Below are 23,642 nucleotides of genomic sequence, written 5' to 3'. Positions count from 1 at the left end.
ATAATGCGCTAGGTCGGTGCGCCCTTTTTTGTGTTTTTGTTTGTAGTATTGTTGGACTGCCCCAGTCCTTTAGGGCAGCAAGACCTTAGCCATCCGAGACGCCATTTATAAAGTCCAGTCGGAAAAGCAGTTGGGGAGGCCTCGTTTTCTGAGCGCAGGAGAAAGGTGGTTCATTTACCACATTTTGTTTGGTCCCGTGCGTCATCTGGTCTGTTTCAGGTCCAAATTCAGCCAAAAATTGGGACAGAAATGTGACCTGAAACGGTGAACATGGACACACAGGACGCCTGCTGTGAGCCGCTCTGTGCGGCAGTGTAAACCCAGCCTTAGAGAGGGGAAGGAGTAAGCTAGCCATAGATGGCTCGATGGGCCCTGCTGAACTGGTCGAGATTCTAACTATGTATGGGTAGGCTTATTGCACCCAACTTGATCTACAATGTCGGATCTTTAGGATGTGATTATTTCCTGCAGCTATAGACACTAACAATAATCACTGTGTTCTCCCGACTCCCTATGTCCCCCTGCTGGGAAAACATAACAGCTGATGGGGGAGGGATTTCCCCATCAATACTATGTTGATGGGGGAATACTTAGATTTATTGGTTGCAGGAAAGAAAATGGCGCCATCTATGTTCTGCCTTAGAGCCTCTGTCAAGTTTCCGTTGATTTTTGTGTCCCCTCTTTGTGCAACAGATTCTGTAGGCCACCAATATAAACATGCAATAGCTACAGATACAATCGGAAATGTATAATGCTCTTTTAGTAGAATAAATAATGATTAATTGTGTAGGTCTGCTTTGGCCCTATACACAGGTCATTTGTAAGCAGATGAGGTCATATAGTTTAGTACAAATGAGAACTGCCCTATGTATGAGGAATGTTGGACCACAGAATGTGCAGGTCCTCTAAATCAGGGTTTCTCAACCTTTTTTACAGTCAAGGCACCCTTTAAAATTATGGACAGTCTCAAGGCACCCTTTAAAATTATGAACCCTCTCAAGGCACCCCATTTTAAAATGTAAAAAACTATTCTAATAGATTTACATAATGGGACAGCATCAACCCAGCACGGAGGACAGCCATTGTTAGAGGTGATTTATTCTTTCAAAGCAAATACACTTTTGCACACTAGTACTGACTAGTATTCCAGTATTTTTATCCTCTCCCTCACTCAGCCAATGTGACTCCAGTGTTGACTGGGAGGTGGGATCAAACAAGGAAGCTGTGCAGGCGATCAACACTCTTCTTATCAATACTGATGACATCACTGGTTGTTAGGATGCCGGTAGCTAAAAAGTTATAAAGTCGCACAATAGAAACTGTGGCTTTCTTTAACTAAAAGGCAGGCTTGATCCACCTGCTGGCTTGTATACTTTTTTTTAGGCAATTTTTTTGGTATTTTGCCAAGGCACCCCTGAAGAAACCTCCAGGCACCCCAGTGTGCCTGGCCAACCTGGTTCAAAAAGGATGCTCCAAATAACACATTTTTATTCATTTACATCATATATCCAGCTTGTTTACCAGGAGTTACAAGTTGCATCTAACTATGTCCATCTTTTATTGACATCACAGAGCACTTCATAAGTAATTTAACCTCTTGTTGTAAACTACAATGGGGATGAAATGGCTTATTGTAATCAAATGGAAGTAACATGTTATAATGTAAATCAATGTGCTTGCTAAAGAATATTCAAGGCTGTACAAACATTCTGGAGATTTATATTCTTCTCTTAGATTTGAGATGATCCTTACAAATTTGCAGAAGGAAAGAGGGAAAGAATAGTTAAAGGATAACATTCTGTAGTAACATCATCATCCAGCACACAGATACAGCAAAGAAGTATATTGCCCATCATGCTTAGCCATGTTCTGGAGAAACAGCCAGTACATGGCTCAAGCTGCACAAAGCAGAGGTGTAGAACATTTTTAAAATTCTTGTTCATCATTACAATGAGCAATTGAAGTTACAAGTCAAACTCAGCTGCTGAACTGTTTATGCGTCTATTTTCAAAGGCATGTGTGGTCTGGGAAATTTCAGTTTTTGATTGTGATTTTTAAAGGAATTCTTTACTTAAAGAAATTTGAAAACTGCCATTGTTGGCTTGTTCGTCTAAAAATTCAAATCTGCTGGCTTTCATGCTGATCCAATTGCAGTCACTGAATGGGAACTAATATGGAGATCAGGAACTTGACCTCACTCTGATTTTATTGGCCACATATTTGCACCAGGTTAGTGATTTAGAAGTTCCGAAGACAGAAGATCTCCATAATTTTCTTTGCATGGTTTTCTCTTTGAGTCTCGTGTCCGGTACTAACTAATCCCCCACCTTTCTCATTATATGGCTGCCATAAGGAAGTTAGATTGTGGAAGAGTTTGATGCAAAGATCTGAGGTTCTTAATGGCAGTTGAATGTGCCATGAATTGAAGAAACAAATACAAACCAACTATTACCTCCCTGCACTCTTCCTACACATTAGTATATGTATTTAAACAGTAGAGAGCTTATATAAAATTTAAAAAAATGATAATATTGTGTACTACAAAAAATGACAGCTTGAATCTCATTTGTTTTCCCCACTTACAAATAATTCTTCCAAATGAAACCCGGTGCAACTGTAAAATAACCCACAGCAAAATCAGTTTTGATTTTCAGTACTGTTTAAATACATTTACTGATGCATTACCAGATTGTTTTTATCTCTCAGTGGCTGAAATAGGAGAATCGCCCAACTAAAAAAAGAAAAGCAAGAGATCACTGGCTATGGAGAGATGCCAGAGCTTGGCACTTAAGCATGGAGTTCTCCTTACTGGGTTTCCTTAGTGACATAAAGTTGCTGAAATTCATACAGTACTAAAAATTCAGTTTCTGGTACATATAGCTGTTTATCATGCGTTTTAATAAAAGGGATCAAAAGGAAGTTACCTAATTTCTCAAATAATAACTTAAAAGTTAGATAAAGGAGAAACACTTTTGTTACATTTACCAACCTTTCACAAAGTAATCTCTGTTTGGACCAATCAAGGCATTGTATGGGTATCCATAATAGGCTAATGTGTATGGATCACATGAGTAAACATAATTGGGCTGAGTGACTTCCGTGGCAGTAGGCGTGGGGGTTGTTCCTTTAGCAGCTTTCTGGTATCGTGTGTACTGTTCCTTATCTACTGGTTTAGCTAACGTGACTTCTACGCAAGAGCCTTCCAGTTCAGTCCCATTAAGGTTCCTCATGGCCTGCACTGCATCATCTCGACTGGTAAAATGCACAAAGGCATAATCCCGTATTTTCTTAACCCGTTCCACACATCCAGGATTGTATTGGCCAAACACCTTTTTAATTGTATCCTCAGATGTTTCAATCATAAGGTTCCGCACATAAAGGATTTTGACAGTTTCCATCACATCTTCATCAACATCAATTTCTGGTTCTGCCCAGTCAACAGCAATCTGATGGCCCCATAGCTGGATTCTTCCAGGCATCAATTTCCTTCTGGCCATGGCAGCTGCTCGGTGGCTTTCATATTCTACAAAGGCAAAGCCTCTATTTTTCATCTTATCAGCAGCACTGGCATAGACAATAACATCTAAAACTCCTTCAGTTACTTTAGAGATTTCTTCTAGAATCTCTTCTCTTTTCTTCATCTTTGGAATCCCGCCAATAAAAAGTCGACAGTTATCTACACTGCAACAAACACCTAAGAGCCTTCCAGGCCTGATTTCATAATTATTAAGTTCTCGAACTGCCCTCTTGGCTTCATGTTTCTGTGTGTACATGACAAAAGCATATCCCCGATTCTTTCCATCAAAGTCCATCATCAGGCGCATTTCATAGATACGACCTACACTTTCAAAGACTGGAACAAGCTCATCCTCATAGACGTCACGGGGTATTTTGCCAATGAAAACCTCACAGCCACGTGGGGGGTGAAGCCCTTCCCACCCTGGTGGTGGACCTCCATATTTTCTTTGTCCATTTTCCTGAACCATCACATAACCTGTACGTTCCATAAGTGCAATGAGAGCAGCCTCATTTGGTGAACCGACAACTCCCTCTGTGATCTTTGAGGTTGACATGTTAGAAGAATCGTTACTCATCATTGCAATGGAATCCTCTGCTGTCATTATGCCAAAGTCATGCAATACTTGCTGAAACCTTTTTAAAATAAAAACAGAGAATAAATAAATTAATCAAGGATACTGCTACATAATAAAAACACAGCTTTTGGTATAAATAATTTCTTGCTGCTAAACAGATTTCTGGAGAAAATTAGTCATATAAAAACTTGGCTAAAACAGAACTACAAGAAAAATATATATGAAGAAAGAGCAATACAGTGCGGAAACCAAGAGACACTCCTTATCATGTAGCAGCTTGCACCATAACAGACAGAAATCGTTTACACAATAGATTTTATCTGAAATCAGAAAACTTAAAATGAACTTCATTTATTACAATTAAAGAATCGTTAAAGATAAAGGATGCAGTACATAAGATATTAAAAATATTTACAATACATGTGAATCCCACACACAAACACAAGTTTCCATACTTTATAATAAGTAGAAGCATTTGATATTTTAGTAATAATAAAAGTGTGTAAAAGTAATAACCACTTCACATTATTAGTCATTACAGAATGTGCTAATGTAAGTACTAAGGTACTATTGGATACTCACACAGAAAAGATGGATAGATGAATGGAACATACTGTATTTGTTTACATAAATATTTAAATACATACAGTATCTCACAAAAGTGAGTACACCCCTCACATTTTTGTAAATATTTTATTTGACCTTTTCATGTGACTACACTGAAGAAATTATACTTTGCTACAATGTATAGTGCGTGTACAACTTCTCGAACAGTGTAATTTGCTGTCCCCTAAAAATAACTCAACACACAGCCATTAATGTCTAAACCGCTGGCAACAAAAGTGAGTACACCCCTAGGTAGAAATGTCCAAATTGTCCTCGAAAGTGTCAATATTTTGGGTGGCCACCATTATTTTCAAGCACTGCCTTAACCCTCTTGGGCATGGAGTTCATCAGAGCTTCCCAGGTTGCCACTGGAGTCCACTCCTCCATGAGAACATGGAGCTGGTGGATGTTAGAGACCTTGCGCTCCTCCACCTTCTATTTGAGGATGTCCCACAGATGCTCAATAGGGTTTAGGTCTGGAGACATGCTTGGCCAGTCCATCACCTTTACCCTCAGCTTCTTTAGCAAGGCAGTGGTCATCTTGGAGGTGTGTTTGGGGTCGTTGGAATACTGGCCTGTGGCCCAGTCTCCAAAGGGAGGGGATCAGTACAGTACAGGATGCCCCCCCTCCCCGGCTTACTCACCCACCTGCATGCCCAATGGCATGGCTTCTCCTTTCGGCCAATTGGGAAACGGGACTCTGAACCCGCTTCCTGATTGGCCAGGAGGTGGATCTGTCAGACAATAGCGAATGCTCTGCACCCCAAGCCCACCCTTATTTTTAGCCTATTAGAGCCTCTGGCTCTAATCACATGGCTAAAAAAAAAGCCCCATTGAAGTCCATGCGTCCGGCGCCCCGCGTGTAGATTAGGGGGCCGGACGCAAGGATAGGGGGGGCGACGCCCTTGTGCCCCATATGCACCAGCCGCCACTGATGCAACAATGAAAAAGCTCCTGTGTCCTGATTTTGAGTTCTTTATTGGTTATGCAACTTGCAAGTAGTTGGTTTCTTGCTGCCCTGGAGTATATCCTTATCATGAAGAGCTCAAATAATTACTAAATTCCATTATATCTTTTTATTCAGTAATGCACACTTAACTGCAGAATGAAGGTTAGGTCTGAGCCTTTGAATTGCATGGTTTAGAAGTAATTACTGATTAGGTGAAGGACGTCACCATATTACACTGTGATTTGTACTCTTGGAGTGCTTTAGCAGACGCAGTATTTAGATAAAGGTTGCCGTACAAACAGAGTTTTTTTCAAGTTTAGCTTGTTCTCACCCACCTAGCACTGAAAGTTCTTAGCCACAGTTCCTAATTTTTTTAGTGCCTCCATTTATGACTATATGGGACTCTTATAAACAGGGTTTTTTTTTTTTTTACATAAAGGTTTGTTTTTCTTATAAGCATTAGGGTTCTATTGTATTGGAAATAGTAGAAAAACAATAAATCCTGTCTGTTTTTTTGGTGCCCATTTTCCATTGGAAATTCCTTTTCACCTCCTGTCCTGGAGCTTCAACGTGACGTGATAGGAAAGATCCTCAAAATGGAGAGATTTTCCCTCTTAAGACTGTTGTCACCAGAAAACGTGTTTATATTAGAGGATTTCCCCTAACCTCTTGTCTTTGTGACTGTGTAAAATTATATATTGCCCATCATTTTTTTGTTCTAGTTACAATGGTCACCAGAGTGTAAAGGCCCGTACACACTTGACGGAAATCGGACAAAATATCCTCCGATTTTTCTCTCTCTTGCTCAGCGTTCATAACCGTTTTTAGTTGACAGTGCATAAATGTTCACGAAATTTCTTTTCTTTTTTTGGGACATTTGTTCCTAGACTTCCGGGTCAACTTCAGATCATGCGCGGTTTTTAGTATCCGATTTTTCACGTACGTACTGCATACACATTAAACCAAAATTGGTCGTCTGGGGACGGACGATAAAAATTTTGGTGTTTGTCCCTCCGTTTTTTTTTCATTGAAAATGTCGGCATCAGCTGCTGAAAGTTGGGTACACATTACCCGAAAATCGTACGATTTTACCTCGGACGGGAATTTTCAGCAGATTTTCTACTAGTGTGTACCCACTTAACTGGGATTACAGCTGAGACAAAAAAATTATAGGAAATCTCCCAGGACACAGCCATAAAAACTGACAGAAGTTCTAATCCTTCCCTACTTTATCCAAAATTAGGAAAATAATGCTTTGGCCACACACGCACGCAAACACACACTTTCTATCCCATATTTTGACCAATTCTTGTTGCAGAATCAATGAAAGTTATTTAAAGCAGAACTTTACTCATAACAACTTGATAGAAACAATGTTCTTTAACAGGGAACACGCATTCCACATTAATAATTATGCTACCGAAATTAGTGGGTGTTGTAAGATGCTTCTAGCGTGGCTCTTGGTGCTTCTTCTTGATGGAGGCTGCAATTTTGCTGAAGCCCAAAGTCCCTGAGCAGCAATAAATCTTTAGGCTGTCAGCAGATTGGCCTCTAGTGGCTCTGATTTTCAGCACAATGTCACAGTGTATTAAGGGATATTGAACACTATAGGCACCTATTTTTAAAGTTTTACATAGCTATACCTGCAAAACAGGCCAGCCTGAAGTAATCTAGCAGGACTTAATTTTCTGACTAAAGTTCCACTTTAATGTGGTCATGGTATTCACAGCCCAATTGTTGCCTCAAAAAAAAAATCAGGTTTTAAGGCTTTGGGTGAAAAGTTTCAGATGTGTCATAAAAATGTGACACTACTCTTGATAAAAAAAAAAGGGATCAATGACTTCTCACTAATGCAAAGTTAGATTAGGAAAGAAATAGTAGAAAGTACTTTATACCTGCTTGCTGCAGTTTGTTTTTTTCTATCCATTACAGAAAATGTAAAGGTTGGGATAAATGCTTAAAGTTGGACTTCAGATAATTATACATATAAGATAACAGGCACCATGATATGGCCATTTGTAGCCAGCATGGGTAACAATCTCATGTTGATGAAGTTAGTTGCACACCAACCATCAAAGAGATTACTGTTAATCTGACAGTTACTGCTTCCCTGTAGGATTAGTGGCACCGGTAACAACAGCCTGCTCCCTCTCTCCTCTTTATGGGCTTAAAGAGAAGGTCCAGCCCCCCACGAAAAAATTAAAAGTCAGAAGCTACACATACTATAGCTGCTGACTGTTAATATTAAGACGCTTTAATGTCCTGGAATCCAGCTATGTCGGCACCCCAGCCGATGTTTCCATCGGCTCTCAGGTGCTGCTGCTGCCATCATTGCCTGTAAGGGAAACTGGCAGCGAAGCCTTGCGGCTTCACAGCCCGTTCCCTACTGCGCATGTGCAAAGCGTGCTGCGCTTTCTGAATGGCCTGGCGGCGGAGGAAGGAGGAGGGGGCTGAACTTCTGAGTGATCTCGCCACGGTGAGGACTCCCGGAAGTGGGGATGGGTACCTGTCAAAAGCAAGTACCCGCTCCCCCCTACCCCCCAAAAGGTGCCGGGGGGGGGGGGGCAGCTAGATAGAACATGGACATAAATTTGCTCTCTCTTTCAGGGCTGGTTCAAACAATCACATTTTATGTGCGCTACAATGTAGCATCACAGCGTGCTACAAAACACATGAAAACCAGTTGCCACTATTATCTATGAAGTACTTCACATCAGTGTGCTGTGTTCAGGGGAGGACTGGGCCAGGGGGCAGAGGGGAAATTGTCCCCCGGGCTGCTCTGATGCCCCATAAAAAAGGCTGCACCGCTTCTGCCACAGACACGCCTAAAGGATTTCTGATGAAGGGAAGTAAAAAGTCCCCACTGCTGACCTACTGAGTGTGGGATGAAGACAAGGACAGAGCACAGGCCTCTAAAAGACCCCAAACCCCTCCTCTGCTCTGCACTCAAAAACATTCAAAATGCCAAGTTTGGCTGTTTTGAATGCTGGAAGTTTTTTTAATTTGGCGCCGCCAGTACCCGGAAGTGATGTCATGTCATGACATCACTTCCGGGTACTCGGCGCCGAATTAAAAAAAATGGAGACCCGGTCAGAGCTGACTGCGGCTTTGATTGTGTCTTCTCTTCGGCGGCCCTGCAGGTAGGATGCCCGGGTCTCCCGGTGGGACGGTTGGTCTCCCGTCCGCCTTCCGCGGACGCGAGACGCGGAAGGCGACGGGAGCGGGGGGCGGGGGGGACGTCCCCTTTTACTCCTTGGAATGACAGCCGAGCGGCTTCTCAGCCGCATCGGCTGTCATTACACATGACAGCCGACTGTCGGCTATGGATGCCTGTACCGGGTGGCTCTAGCTGCAGGCATCACTCCGCTACAGCACTTTCCCAAAATATCGGCAATATCGGTAAATCCAAAGGCCGATTCTGATATATCAGGGAAAGTGCATATCGGCCAACGATATATCGGTGTTGCAGATAATCGGTCAATCACTAGTTAAAAGCCTACAAAAAGCAGATATAACATCTTCCATAGCATTATATTTTATTGCAACACACTAAAAACACAATCTGGAGGAAAATGCATGTATGCTTTCCAAGGTGATGGTGTGAATGGGTCCCCTAATGAGTTAGGGGATGGCACTCTGATATAAGGGGATTGATCACTGCAAATTGGCTGGGGACAACAACTTGATTTTGTGGAATGATTTTAATGGTTATTTAGGATAAGACTGGTTGGGAACAATATTTAGCAGAAAATAAATGACTTTCTTTTTTAAGTCTTGGAATCTAATTAAGTGCTGATAGCAACAACTGCTCTTTCTATTCCTCCATTTTTAGCTGTATGTTCTTGTCTGAAGCCTACTATGTTCTATGCCTGAAGTCTATACCTGTATTTCTCAGTAGTGTAAAGGCTGTTTTTCTTTCACCTGCACTATATTCGTCTTTGTTACCATATGTACTGTTTAGGTGAGACTCCACAATCTCCTTGATCTTGATTACTATACAAATAAATGCAGCAGGTTTGGATCACAGGTAGACTGTTGACAGACAGGTTCTACAAGCTTGAGGGCACAATTACTTTTTTAATTTGGTTATTTAAAAAAGGTTGTCATGGTGAGTGCCACATCACCCAAGCCCAGCTCAAAAGAAGGTGAACTTCCAAAGTTAGTAAAACATAATTGCAGCTCTTTGCTTCAGCAGGAATAGAGAATGTGCCAACAGTTTCCACCAATTTAGAATTTTGTCATGACACGAATAAAGTCAGCGAACTGCAGCATTAAAAAAGTTGTTTTTTTTTTTCTTTAAATGTGAGAAGATCTAGTGGACTGACTTGTTTAAATGGAATATCAACTCCTGATGTCCAGCCTGTATCTCCCCAATGGGAGCTCAGACCTCCACCTATAATGCCCTTGCATCTTTGATTGACAGTGACTCTCTCCACCGTGCTCTAACAGGTGCATGCTCCTGTACAGAAAACTGTGAGCTATAACCTCTGTAATGTGCATGGCTGCCAGCCCCAACTCCAAAAAACACTGCAAGCCAGCATGTTAAGTTATAAATAGAAAAATAGATAATATTTAACTTAAGGGGTCTGTTACACTGTAAAGTATTGCATATTAATTATTATTACATATTTACATTTCCTAGGTAAATCACTAGGTCTCTTTTCACATGTTTACCAGGCTAACCTTAGCTGCTTTGCTAATAAAAAAAAGCTTTTTGTTAACAGAACTCAAAAATCAAGCTCAAGTTGAATCTTCGTATTATTATCCTGTGACTTTCAAAGCTTTATTAATCAATTTGTTTTTAGGTGATTATGATGCTTGAAATGTCATTTTAATGCAGTGGATGTAACTTGCAAGTGATAATGTAACTTGATCAATCAGGCCTTTAGGACAGCCATAGATGGTTTGAATCCTGGAACCAGCCGAGATTTGAACAGTATATGGGCAGCCTAAATGTACCCAAGTTGATTGATCAATCAAATGATTGCTGTAAAGCTAACTTACTAAAGCTTACTAAACCCAGGACCCTGCATTCAAAGTGTCTGGTCTCCCACAGTACACAGAAATGTTTTAGTAAATATAGATTGCTAACTATCTTTTCTCATCAGCAATTAGAGCAGCCTCATGACTTCTATAAGTATCCAGCAGAGCAGGACCCTTGCCCTCTGTCTGGGCAGTGCTGATTGGCCCTGTGGTGATCACATTCACTCTCCAAAGAAAAAGAAAAACCCTCTAGCACATCAAACTGAGCATGTGGAGCTTGTCCCCTAGCCTCTGTTCTATCAGGAGATGGTTTGAGGACTGTGGAAGAAGGGGAGGATCAGAGAATCAGAGAAGACAGTATCAAACAGACTTTTTACACAATGCAGTTCCACAGTGGGTATATCAAGCATGCTTTATTGCATATACAGACTGATGTTACTGTTGTGGGTTTAATAACACCTTAAGGCTCATTACTACATGTGGCAGCCCATGCTGCCCCTCATAAAAGCACTTCATAGTTTGACTGGCTGTTTTACCTTCAAAAGCTGGCACAACCATGCCCCAATCGCATTCATTGCATGCAGTCGTGGTGTGCAGCCACATTCATCACCAAACGTGACAGGGGGCATCATTTTGCCACAGCAGCAATGATCTGCAACCCCTCCGGCAGCTGTGTTGGTAAAACCAATCCTGAACCAACTATTTTTACCGCCCCCGATCAAACTATAGTAGTATTAGGACATTCTGTGGAATAAGGAACTAGTAATGTAATTCTGACCTCTGTTTCTTTCAGCTTTCACCTTGCAATTTGTACAATAAAACTAAGCTCCAGTTTTGGTTAAAGTTGTATATTTTGCAGCCTAGAGGTGCAGACGCGAGGCATTCTTTTTTGGTCAGCTTTGTAAAGTGGGAAATTGTGATATGTGACTCACTGCTGAATGTACAGTATGTATGATGAATATGCATTGATGCTGTTTGCCCCACATTCCATCTTGTTGCCAAACAGAGTACTGTTGCCTATATACACAGGCAATCTACCTGTGTATATAGACTACAAGGCTAATCTACATTTATGCTTGTTTTTCTTTACTTCTTAACCATAAAATGACCTCATTTATTTGACAATAAGAGTTTCAGAAGCAAACACCATTAAGAGTCGAATCCTCCATCCTCTCCACCCAGAGGCAAAAAGTACCAGGTTAGACTGGATTTTCCTAACCAACTCGGAAGTGGGATAGTAATGCAGACTGTCAAATTAAAGGACCCGCTACTTTACACTTCAAACGTTATATACTAGGAATAATTAAGGGTAACAAATGCAGCAAGAGAGATAGATAAGAATAGACACAAGATGTATACCTAATAAGAATACATGTAATACCCGAAATTCATCAATAATGACTGACCTGACTGGTCTTATGTCCACATCAAACGTTCATACAACAGGTTTAAAGCCTGATTACAGCAATTTTTTCTTTTACTTTTAGAAAAAATGGGAAAGAATTAATATTCTGAAAGGTCTTTATTTCTGTCTGCGACCCGCGCTGCAGAGATTTACCCTCACTTCCTGTCCCCGTGACACTAGTACAATTATTAGGGAGAGAGATTGTCACCAAGAAAGGAAGGCACAGGCAGCAAGACGAATATTGTCAGAGGCAGACAGTTATTCTTTTTTCGTTCAGCCAACTAACAGTTTCTTCCATCCACACAAAGTCAAAGGAAAAACCCCCCCTGTCGGGACATTGCGGACTGGCTACAGCCGCTGACCAACCAAAGTTTTCCGGCATGCCCCTTTAACAGAAGGCGATCGAATGATCTGTTTCTATCTAGAAGGACAGCAACACACTGATTGAAATTCAGCTGGCCACTGCTGAACCGGCTACATTTCAATCAGTGTATGGCCAGCTTTATGCTTTGTGTCCCCAATGGAGAGATTTGCCATGACTGCCTGTCCTGATCTCAGTAAGGACACACACACCAAATAAAAAGGCTCTAACCCTTCCCTGCTGTATCCAATAGTTAAGCATTTTTTTTTTGTTCAATAAGTTTTATTAGTAAAAGAAACAATAGTAAAGCATTTTAACCAGAGCTGGGCTTTTTTAAATATTAACTTTCAATTATATGTGTTTCATTATCTCTTGAACAATGAATGCCATTTTATTGCAGATAGTAACCTGTATACTTCAAGAATCCAATCAACCAAAATTGTATTAAGAGGCCAACGTTCAAGCAGGAAGGATGGATATAATATATATAGAGCTGTAAGCTTTGAGCATGAATGTATGATGTCAAAATTACCTGTGTAGTTAAAGCTTAGTATCATACTTCAAACTAAACCCAAGGATATGTCAAATGCACAACATATATATATATATATATATATATATATATATATATATATATATATATACTGTACATACATATATATATATATATATATATATATATACACACACATATATATATATATATATACATACACATATATATATATATATATATATACACATACACACACGCACAATAAGACACGCAACACAATATAAATATCATCTAAAATAACATTTTTATAGTTGGATCATGACCTAATTCTAGCCATACACATTAAAATTGTTCTTAAAGTCTAGGCTGTATCTTATTTTTATACCATGCGTAATGTCAAGATATAAAACACATCATATAAAGTATGTGTATAAGCTTACCAACTACTACTTAGGCCTGTACAGTAACAACACTTCATACAATTTTTTTTTTTTTTTATTAAATTACATCTTAGGTGACCTATTACATTTCTGAGATTTCGGAACAACTAAAAGAGAAGTATGGGTTTTGTTTTTATTTAAGAATCATACTTACCTAGGTGAATGCAGCATCGCCTGTTCCCTGGCACCTCTAACACTGAGAACTGAGTGATTGAACACCTCCGATCGCTCAGTTCTCACAGCTCCCTGAGCAGAGAGCTGGTGACTGTTGGTTCTCATAGCTCTCTGAGCAGAGAGCTGGTGACTGTTGGTTCTCACAGCTTCCTGAGCAGAGAGCTGGTGACTGTTGGTTCTCACAGCTTCCTGAGCAGAGAGCTGGTGACTGTTGGTTCTCACAGCTTCCTGAGCAGAGAGCTGGTGACTGTTGGTTCTCACAGCTTCCTGAGAAGAGAGCTGGTGACTGTTGGTTCTCACAGCTTCCTGAGCAGAGAGCTGGTAACTGTTGGTTCTCACAGCTTCCTGAGCAGAGAGCTGGTGACTGTTGGTTCTCACAGCTTCCTGAGAAGAGAGCTGGTGACTGTTGGTTCTCACAGCTCCCTGAGCAGAGAGCTGGTGACTGTTGGTTCTCATAGCTCTCTGAGCAGAGAGCTGGTGACTGTTGGTTCTCACAGCTTCCTGAGCAGAGAGCTGGTAACTGTTGGTTCTCACAGCTTCCTGAGCAGAGAGCTGGTGACTGTTGGTTCTCACAGCTTCCTGAGCAGAGAGCTGGTGACTGTTGGTTCTCACAGCTTCCTGAGAAGAGAGCTGGTGACTGTTGGTTCTCACAGCTTCCTGAGAAGAGAGCTGGTGACTGTTGGTTCTCACAGCTTCCTGAGCAGAGAGCTGGTGACTGTTGGTTCTCCCAGCTTCCTGAGCGGGGAGCTGGTGACTGTTGGTTCTCACAGCTTCCTGAGCAGGGAGCTGGTGACTGTTGGTTCTCACAGCTTCCTGAGCAGAGAGCTGGTGACTGTTGGTTCTCACAGCTCCCTGAGCAGAGAGCTGGTGACTGTTGGTTCTCACAGCTTCCTGAGAAGAGAGCTGGTGACTGTTGGTTCTCACAGCTTCCTGAGCGGGGAGCTGGTGACTGTTGGTTCTCACAGCTCCCTGAGCAGAGAGCTGGTGACTGTTGGTTCTCACAGCTTCCTGAGCAGAGAGCTGGTGACTGTTGGTTCTCACAGCTCCCTGAGAAGAGAGCTGGTGACTGTTGGTTCTCACAGCTCCCTGAGAAGAGAGCTGGTGACTGTTGGTTCTCACAGCTCCCTGAGCGGGGAGCGGATGACTGTTGTTTCTCATAGCTCCCAGGTAGCAAATGATCTCAGCTCCAGGAAAATTTTAAAACTACACATCAAAATTCCCTACCCTCATCACTTCCAGTGATCACAGCAGTGTGTGCAATGCCTATACATCCCTGTACATATACAGTCATAGCAATGGAAGACTGTTGTCCTCCATTTAATCAGGACAACAGTCCTCCATTGCTATGACTGTATATGTACAGGGATGTATAGGCATTGCACACACTGTAGGGAATTTTGACGGGTAGTTTTAAAATTTTCCTGGAGCCGAGATCATTTGCTACCTGGGCATGCACACTGGGACGCAGCAACAGCTGATGAACAACGAGCCTGCAACGGAAGTGACGAGGGTAGGGATATCGGAAGGGGTAGGGAAATCTGACGCAACACCGGCTCATCTCTAGCGGAAACTTTACTGATCATACAAGTTCTCCTAGACTATTTGTTTGCTTTGTCCTGAAGTCTGTGGGTTGGGGATGTTGGTAGTTGTATATAGACACTCTATCCCCTACTGCTGCTGCCTCTAACAGCCAGATAGGTAATCTGTCTTCCTAAAGCTGGGTACACACTATACAACTTTTGTTGTTCAATGTCCTTTAGATTTACCTTCAACTATGTAGTGTAAGGGCCTGCCTGATTGCATACAAAATGAAAATGTTTAGGTTTGACCTCATATTATATGGTTTTGGTAAATCTAAAGGAAAAATCTAAGGAAAAATGTATAGTGTATATCCAGCTTAAGTCTTTAGGAACCTTTGGAAGTTTATACAATAAAACTGCAATATTTAAACCTAGCATAAAGTCTGGCAGCTAGCAAAACTTGTTCAGGAAGCATTAGTTGACTATTTTATGCACAAAGGCTAAAACTATACTTTTACATTTTTTTTAATTTTAGTTTATAATTTTAAGTCATCAGCTTGACCTTTTGCAGCTTTAATGTCCCCTTAGGAGCATGAAAAGTATTTAAAAAAATGATGGCATTTTGTTTGCAGAATATAATCCCCCCCCCCCCCCCCCCATTCATACGCTCACTCCTGACCTTTCCCCACAGGCCTCTCTGTAGAAACCAGGGCTGCTTTTGAAGTTACTGATTAATCCAAGGTACCAATGAGTGACTTGTAGAAATCAAGCATTTAACCAGCAGCTGATTTTAGCATTGGGTGGGGGGAAGGGGGTGCCAATCTTCATATCTGGATTTCTGTCACATCGGCAGAACTGAGCTGCAAAGTGCAGCAATTCAGGACTGACCTCTGATCTAAAATGTTTGTACAACCCTTTATAGGAATTGTGAAATGAAGGTTTTACAGTGATTGTTAAGGAATATAGCTAGCATGAACATTCACTAACCTCTGCACAGGGTTAATGTAATAAAATGATTCCAATGTTTAACTAGGGTGTAGGGTGAAGCAGGAAGAACTTTGCACCTAGCATACTTTGGTTAAATTTATAACATGTAATCATACTTGTTTAAAGGGTACAATAATACTAAATTGAGAATAATATGACCTGTAACAGATACCTAACTGGCTAATGTGCGAAAACTGTTTTAACCCGTTCAAATGCTGCCCACACAATACTGTGAAAAGTCTGCATGTACAGCACTGAAATGATTTAGAACAGAAGTATGCCCGAAGATGTTTTGGGTCATACTTCTCTTCTGGGTCACAGGAGTTCTCTTACTTTTGTTCTGCTGTGACCCAGAATCACAGCCGATCCAGGCTCTGGAAGGGTCCCAACCATATTGTCAGGATCCATCCAGCTGCCTAATTGACAGCTGGCTCCAGCTCTCGGCATGGCTAACACCTGAAGCAAGCTGCGTCCGCTCCTCTCCAGTGAGCGCTGGAGGGGCATAGCACAGAGCAGTGACTGACAGTTTGATAAAACAAAGATTATTCAATTGTTGGAACACTTTTTTATCAAACAATAACATCTACCAGTGGTCACTTAACCACTTAAGGACCGCCCCGCCGCAGATTTACTGCGGCAGGCAGCCCCTCCTGCGCGAACTGCCGTAACTGTACGTCGGTCTCGCGCCAGCAGCTAGGGGCGAGCGCGCACCACCGCCAGCACACTCCAGCCCCCACTCGGCAGCGGGGACTCCGATGCATGGGGCCGGCGACTCCGATTGCCGCTGGGATCCCGCGATCGTTCCCCGCTGCGAGAGAAGGACGGTCTGCTGTTGTAAACAAAGCTGACCGTTCTTCTCTCTGGAATGATCACAGAGTGCCTGTGATCCTTCTATGTAGGATCACAGATCTCTGTGATCATTTCAAAAGCCCAACCCCCATACAGTTAGAAACACTCCCCTAGGCTTACATTTAACCCCTTGATCGCCCACTGGATTAACCCCTTCCCTGCCAGTGTCATTATTACAGTAACTGTGCATATTGTTAGCACTGATTACTGTAGTAATGTCACTGGTCCCCCCAAAAGTGTCAAAAATGTCAGTTAGGGGTCCGATCTGTCTGCCGCAATGTTGCAGTCCTGCTAAAAATTGCAGATCGCCGCCATTACTAGTAAAAGAAAATAAATAAAAATGACTTAAATCTTTCCCGTAGTTAGTAAAACCAATCAAAATACGCTTATTGCGATTTTTTTTACCAAAAATATGTAGCAGAAAACAAAGTGGCCTAAAATGTTAAAAAAACTTTTATTTTTACTTTTTTTTTTTTTTGGGAATGTTATATAGCAGAATGTGAAAAACATTGTTTTTTTTTTTCAGCATTGTCACTATTTTTAGGTTTATAGCGCAAAAAATAAAAATTGCAGAGGTGATCAACTACCCCCAAAAGAAAGCTCTATTTGTGGGAAAAGAAGTACATCAATTGTATTTGGGAACAGTGTTACGCGACCGCGCAATTGTCGGTTAAATTAATGCAGTGCCGTATCGCAAAAAATGGCCTTGTCATTAAGGGGGCAAATTCTTCCGGTCCAGAAGTGGTTAAAGCCTGGTACACACTGGCTGAATATCAACCGGTATTGGCCAGTTCAACAGAAACCAGCCGATATTTAGCCCATGTGTACAGCAACCTGTCCGATAGAAGCTGGCCAAATATCCATGCTGGAAAAACAGCTACCAATAAGCACCTGATCAGTGTTTGCAGCCAATGGCTGCGAGGGATGAACGGTGTGTTCAGTCAGGGAGGTACTGTCAGAACACAATAGCTCATCGGGAGGATCGCTGTACTAACACTGTATAGTTAGTACAGCGTGCACCTCGCTAGCTCCTCAGTTACTTTTTTCATTCAGCCCGCTGGGTTGAACAAAAAATTGCCTGTATGTACCAGGCTTTAGTAATGACAAACCACTATCAAATATTTGTGACAATCTAATTTACTTTAAATTCTTAGCAAATCACCATTGACAATAAAGAAGATAAAATCTTCACCTCCAGTGTAGTGAAGACATCACCAGGTGGTCAGAATTTCTGCAGATTGACCGAGAGAATACTAAGGCCCTTCAACATGGAGACAGCTGCCAGGTCAATAAGCTCTGCTCTCCTGCTCCTCCCAACTGAGGCACCGTTGGTGAGGATACCCAACACAGTTAGAAGGCAATAGCAAGGTGTCAGTGGAGGTGGACAGAGATGTTGAACACAGGAAGTGGTTAATATCTGCATCTCACAATGTTCCAGTTTTTGAGGTTTTTGGGGAGCTCTGCACAAACTTAAAGCGATTACAAAGTCTATTTTTTTTTTTTTTTTTAAATAACAAACATGTTATACTTACCTTCTTTATGCAGTTGGTTTTGCACAGGGCAGCCCGAATCCTCCTTTTCTTGGGTTCCTCTTAGTTGCTTCCTAGCCCCTTCCTCATGACGAGCTTGCTTGCTATGGGGCACCTGAGCCGAGCTGCAGCTCGGTGTGTCCATTCAGACATGGAGCTGTGGTTCGGCCCCATTCCCTCTCTCTCCTGATTGGCTAACTTACTTTGATTGGCAGCTGCAGGAGGCAATGGCCATAGATAAAACATTTTTTTTCGCTCAGCCAGAGGGCTGAAAGGAAAAAAAACACACCGATTTCTCCATCCACATAATCAAGGTGGATAGAGGAATCCTCCTGCTGGGACACTGTATTCTGACAATGGGAACTCTCCGATCTAGAAAAAGGTTCCAACAAGTCTGTTCGACAGAAGTCAGTCAATTGTTACATTGACTTCTGTGGACCAAGAGTGGCCACACATGGATCGGAATTCAGCCAGTCCTTGGTGCCTGAATTTAGATCTATCTTTGGACAACTTTAGTTTGACAGTGCCTGAAGCAAATTAACTACTAATTAAAAAATAGAACTTAAGTCTAGACACTCAGGCCAAATGTTGGGGGACATTGGCTGGTTCAATAAAAACCAGCCAACATTTGGCCCATGTGTATGGCAGGTGGTCCGACAGAAGCTGGACGAGCATGCTGGAAAATCAGCAGCCTACTGGCCCCCGGCCAATAGCTGAGAGCGCTGACCAGAGTGTTCTAGCAGGGCCATCCCCATCAGAACACAGTAGAACAGTAGGGGAGATCACTGTACTAGCATTGGATTGTTAGTACAGTGGTTCCAATCGTAGCTGTCAGGTTTTTTTTCCAGTTCAAAACTAGTGGTGTATACTAGGCTTTAGCCAATACCCTTATCCCCTAGAGAATGCTGCTGTTTTGTATAAATAAACTATCATCCTCAGCTTTTCTATTGGAAAATGTATGTAACAGATGACAATCAGCTAAGCGGGTCACATGTATGAAATCATATCAGTTAAACAGAATTATGTAACAATTGTACCACGTCGTGGACAGTCATATCAGAACACCACAGGAGACGTTTCAATGATCCTCTGAGAAGACATCTGCTGTTTAAAACAAGGTGAAACTGGTGTCACCCTGCTTATAATGCAGGCTGGAACCAGAATGTACTACATAATGGATGCTCATGTCTGCTTACAGTGATTGTAAAATCTCTTTTTTATTTCTTATAAAAATAACAAACATAATATACTTACCTCCTCTGTGCAGTTGGTTTTGCACAGAGTGGCCTGGATCCTCCTCTTCACATGGTCACAGCTGCCTGTGTCCATTCAGACATGGAGCCCTAACCTGGCCCTGCCCCCTAACACTCCTGATTGGTTACCTGACTTTGATTGACAGCAGCAGCAGCCAATGACGCCGCTGCTGTGTCTCAGCCAGTCAGGAGGGGGAATCTCGGATGACACTCGTGGACATCTCTGGACAGAGAGGGGCCTCAGGTAAATGCTAGAGGGGCTGCTGCACGCAGAAGGCTTTTTATCCCAATGCATAGAATGCATTAAGATAAATAACCTTCTGACTTTACAACCCCTTTAAGGGTTTCAGAGTGAGTACTCTATGCACCTTCTTAAAATTCTGATTTTTTTTTTAACCCAAAGGATTTGATTTACTATGGCTGGAGAGTGCACAATCTGGTGCAGCTCTGGGGAGAAGCCAATCAGCTTCCAGGTTTTATTGTCAAAGCTTTAGGCCCCTTTCACACATACGGTCCGTTCAGTTCATCAGTTCAGTCACGTCAAAATGTATCAGTTTTTCATCCGTTTTTCATCCATTTTTCATCCGTTTTTCATCCGTTTTTCGTCAGTTGTCATCCGTTTTTCATCCGTTTTTCGTCAGTTGTTATCCGTTTTTCATCCGTTTTTCATCCGTTGTCATCCATTTTTCATCTGTTTTCATCCGTTGTCATCAGTTTTCATCTGTTTTTCATCAGTTTTCATCTGTTTTTCATCAGTTTTCATCCGTGGTCATCTGTTTTCATCCGTGGTCATCTGTTTTCATCCGTTGTCATCAGTTTTCATCCGTTGTCATCAGTTTTCATCCGTTTTTCATCAGTTTTCATCCGTTGTCATCAGTTTTCATCCGTTGTCATCAGTTTTCATCCGTTGTCATCAGTTTTCATCCGTTTTTCATCCGTTGTCATCCGTTTTTCGTCCGATACGTTTTTTTTGACAGATGAAAAATAGGGCATTCATCCGTTCAAAAAAAACGGACATTGACGGAAGAGTATGAAAACGGATGTTAATGGATGATCATCCGTTGTCATCCGTTTTTATATAGAGATACATTGATGTCCGTTTTTCATCCGTCAACGGATGGATGACAAACGTACAGCATGTGTGAAAGGGGCCTTACTTAATACACTGAAGTTAGAAGCTGATTGGCTACCATGCACAGCTGTTCCAAATTTTGCACTCTCTAGTTTTAGTAAATCAACCCCAGAGTGTATAGTTGCACAAAACTGTAGTAAATATTAGATGCAGTAGCAGTTGATGTTGTAGCCATCAATGCCACCCCCTAGACACTGATTCTTTGAAGAGTGCAGACAAGGGGTTGGTGCAGGAAAAAAGTCAAATTAAACTGTTCTTGTATGACCTAAAATGTTTCCTGAGGCTCAAACTGCTAATGGTCAGGTGCCAATATCCAGTATGTGCCAGCTAGGCACATGTGTGAGGACAGCACAGCTTCCACCATTCCTAGCAGAACAGTCTTCAAAAATAAAAATGTCCAACCTGCTGTGAAGTTGAAAGAGTGAGACGACAACAAACAACTAACAGTCTAGAAGGGCAGAGTCAGGGGAGCCATATAATGGGATTTGACTTGAGAACAATTCATACATTGTCCCACTTAACCCCTTGAATGAAAACAGGTATAGGAGCTCTCTACGAACACGAGCCCTCCTACCAGTAACCCTACAGAAAATCTCAGACTGTTTACCACTGAATGGATTTAATCAAATGAAGGCAGAATTGAAACTAATTAGAAGATTAGAACGTTTACTCCACCTCAGATTAGACAGCCCTCTTATCAGCTTCATTATCTTATCTGTCATAAAGTGCAACAGCATGTAAAAACAACGCCAAAGACAAACATGTCTCACGAGTTACAGGTACCTGGCTAACCTGTTCCACCAAACTGCTTTTTCTATTCATACCTAGGTGGTCATTTGGGAAAAACCTGAGAAAAATGCAGATGTAGACCACAATAACCTACACATACCAAACTAGTGATTCTGTAAAATATCACAACACTTGTTCACGATGCACTACACAGGGAAATGTGTACTTATATAACAATTTTGGATTTTCTACTAAATTAACAATGAATGAATTGCAGTCAGTTTCCTGGGGTGTCCATTTTTGATGTTGTGTCAATGACTACAGCAAAAGCCCAGTCTCAGAATGAGTTGTTGACCAGATAGTATACAAATTTTTATTTTTGGATTGTGATTATTTCCTCTAAAATAAGTATTATTAAAAAGTTCTTGCTGCTCCTCCTTTTTCCATAATTTTAATGAAGAACATTTGGCCAAAATTGTGGTGCCTGAAGGTGAAGAAATCAAGCACACAAACGTCCCTCCCAAATGTATCATCACCTATGGATTTAGTAAATAATGCAATTTAGCATATTTCTTGGGCTCAAGACACCCATTATTTGGATGCAAACACTTTGTGAATTACAATAAATGATAATAATAAAATAAGAAATAAATTCCCTGAGGCTCTGCTCACACCTGAGCGTTTTTCAGCTCGTAAAACGCTCATCTCTGAAGTCCCAAAACGCCCAACAAGCAAAATCCCATTCATTTCAATGGCCCCTGTTCACATATGAGCATTTTGCCGCCTGAAGGAAAACGCTTGAAGCTCAAAAAGTACATGAGCTTCTTTTTTGACAGATAACAAGCGTTTTTGTTAGATGTCAATGCCTGCCTTCAAACACCTGCAAAAAACGCCTAAAAAAACACCTGAAAAAATGCCCAAAAAAACGCCCAAAACCAATACGCTCAGGTGTGAATGGAGCCTGATTGCGCTGTGCCAGCACCATCATGTTTAGGCAGCCCATTCACATCAATGCAATTCAGCACAGTGCAATTTTGGAAAAGTATTCCAGCACGATTTTGGCCCCATATACAAACGTTATCCAAAATAAAAAAACATTAAAAAGAACATTTACTTCTTGGGACATACACCAAGTACAGATTTCTAAGGAAAGTATACACTGCACATTCAGCACCTGCTAAATTACAGAACACCTGTCTCTTTCATTATCCCTGGCTATTAGCATTTTACCTGCCTAGCAACTTACCAATCAATTACAGAAACTAAGATAATAAAGTCAGTTTCAGTAACCTTTATGCATAATGGTTTCTAAAAATAATGTATGTAACAATGTTGCTATGCTTTATGTAATGTTAACCTATATTAGGAAAGGCTTTTATATCACAGCAAAAAAAAAAAAATCTATTCTCTTGATAGGTTAAAAACCACAAGAGACTATACATATAAATTAAATTGCAACACTATCATAACTTCAATATAAATTAAATTGCAACACAATCATAACTTCAAGTTCTGGTTGTACAGCACCTGTAGAACTACAAGTCCCAGCTTGCACTGAATATGTTGGCTCACATAGTGCCACCACCACTACCAGGGATCTGCACATTGGTTGATCATAGATAATGGTGTCTTTACAGCATCAGCACAGAGAAAATACCACAGTAAGACATGGAAAATTGCAGTGTCCCTTCCCTTTAGATTGTAAGCTCACATGAGCAGGTCCCCCTAACCTTCTTATCATTATCTGTATTGTAAAGCATTGCACACCCTGTTGACACCATAAAAATCCTGTTTAGTAACAATACTGTGAAATGAAAAATAGTTTACACGTAAAACATTTTCTTAAAAATACGTCTGGATACGGTCTACTAAAATTTGTAAAAAAATTGTTCAAAGTTGTAAATAAATGACAAAACGTTAATTAACATTCCATGTTAAAACAACAACAGTAATAATGTATCTCACTATATCTGTATCAATACTATTAAAACCATACATAAATGCCAATCTTCCGTTAAGTCAAAATTAAATCTAGGGTAAAAAAAATACCCCACTGCCAATAATAACAAAAACAACAACATCAGTTAAAAAGTTAAAATTGAAGGCTGTAGTGAAGGAAGCGGTTTTGTAAAGCA

The 23,642-nt window shown here is 41.2% G+C and overlaps 1 protein-coding gene across 7 annotated transcripts in view; it reads right to left on the bottom strand.

The window, feature by feature from the left end:
- Window positions 1-23,642, bottom strand: part of RBM47 (RNA binding motif protein 47) — a 173,199-nt gene that overhangs the window by 13,072 nt on the left and 136,485 nt on the right. For all 7 annotated transcript variants that reach the window (XM_082256127.1, XM_082256128.1, XM_082256126.1 and 4 more), the window contains one exon: window positions 2,990-4,152. In XM_082256127.1, coding sequence (XP_082112253.1) covers window positions 2,990-4,121 — 1,132 coding nt within the window. In that variant the 5' untranslated portion in view covers window positions 4,122-4,152. The remainder of the gene's footprint in view (window positions 1-2,989; window positions 4,153-23,642) is intronic.

The sequence above is a fragment of the Pelophylax lessonae genome (assembly GCF_965119305.1).
Source record: "Pelophylax lessonae genome assembly, chromosome: 1".
In the NCBI taxonomy this organism is placed as follows: domain Eukaryota; kingdom Metazoa; phylum Chordata; class Amphibia; order Anura; family Ranidae; genus Pelophylax; species Pelophylax lessonae.
This window is presented reverse-complemented; position numbering and strand designations above follow the sequence as displayed.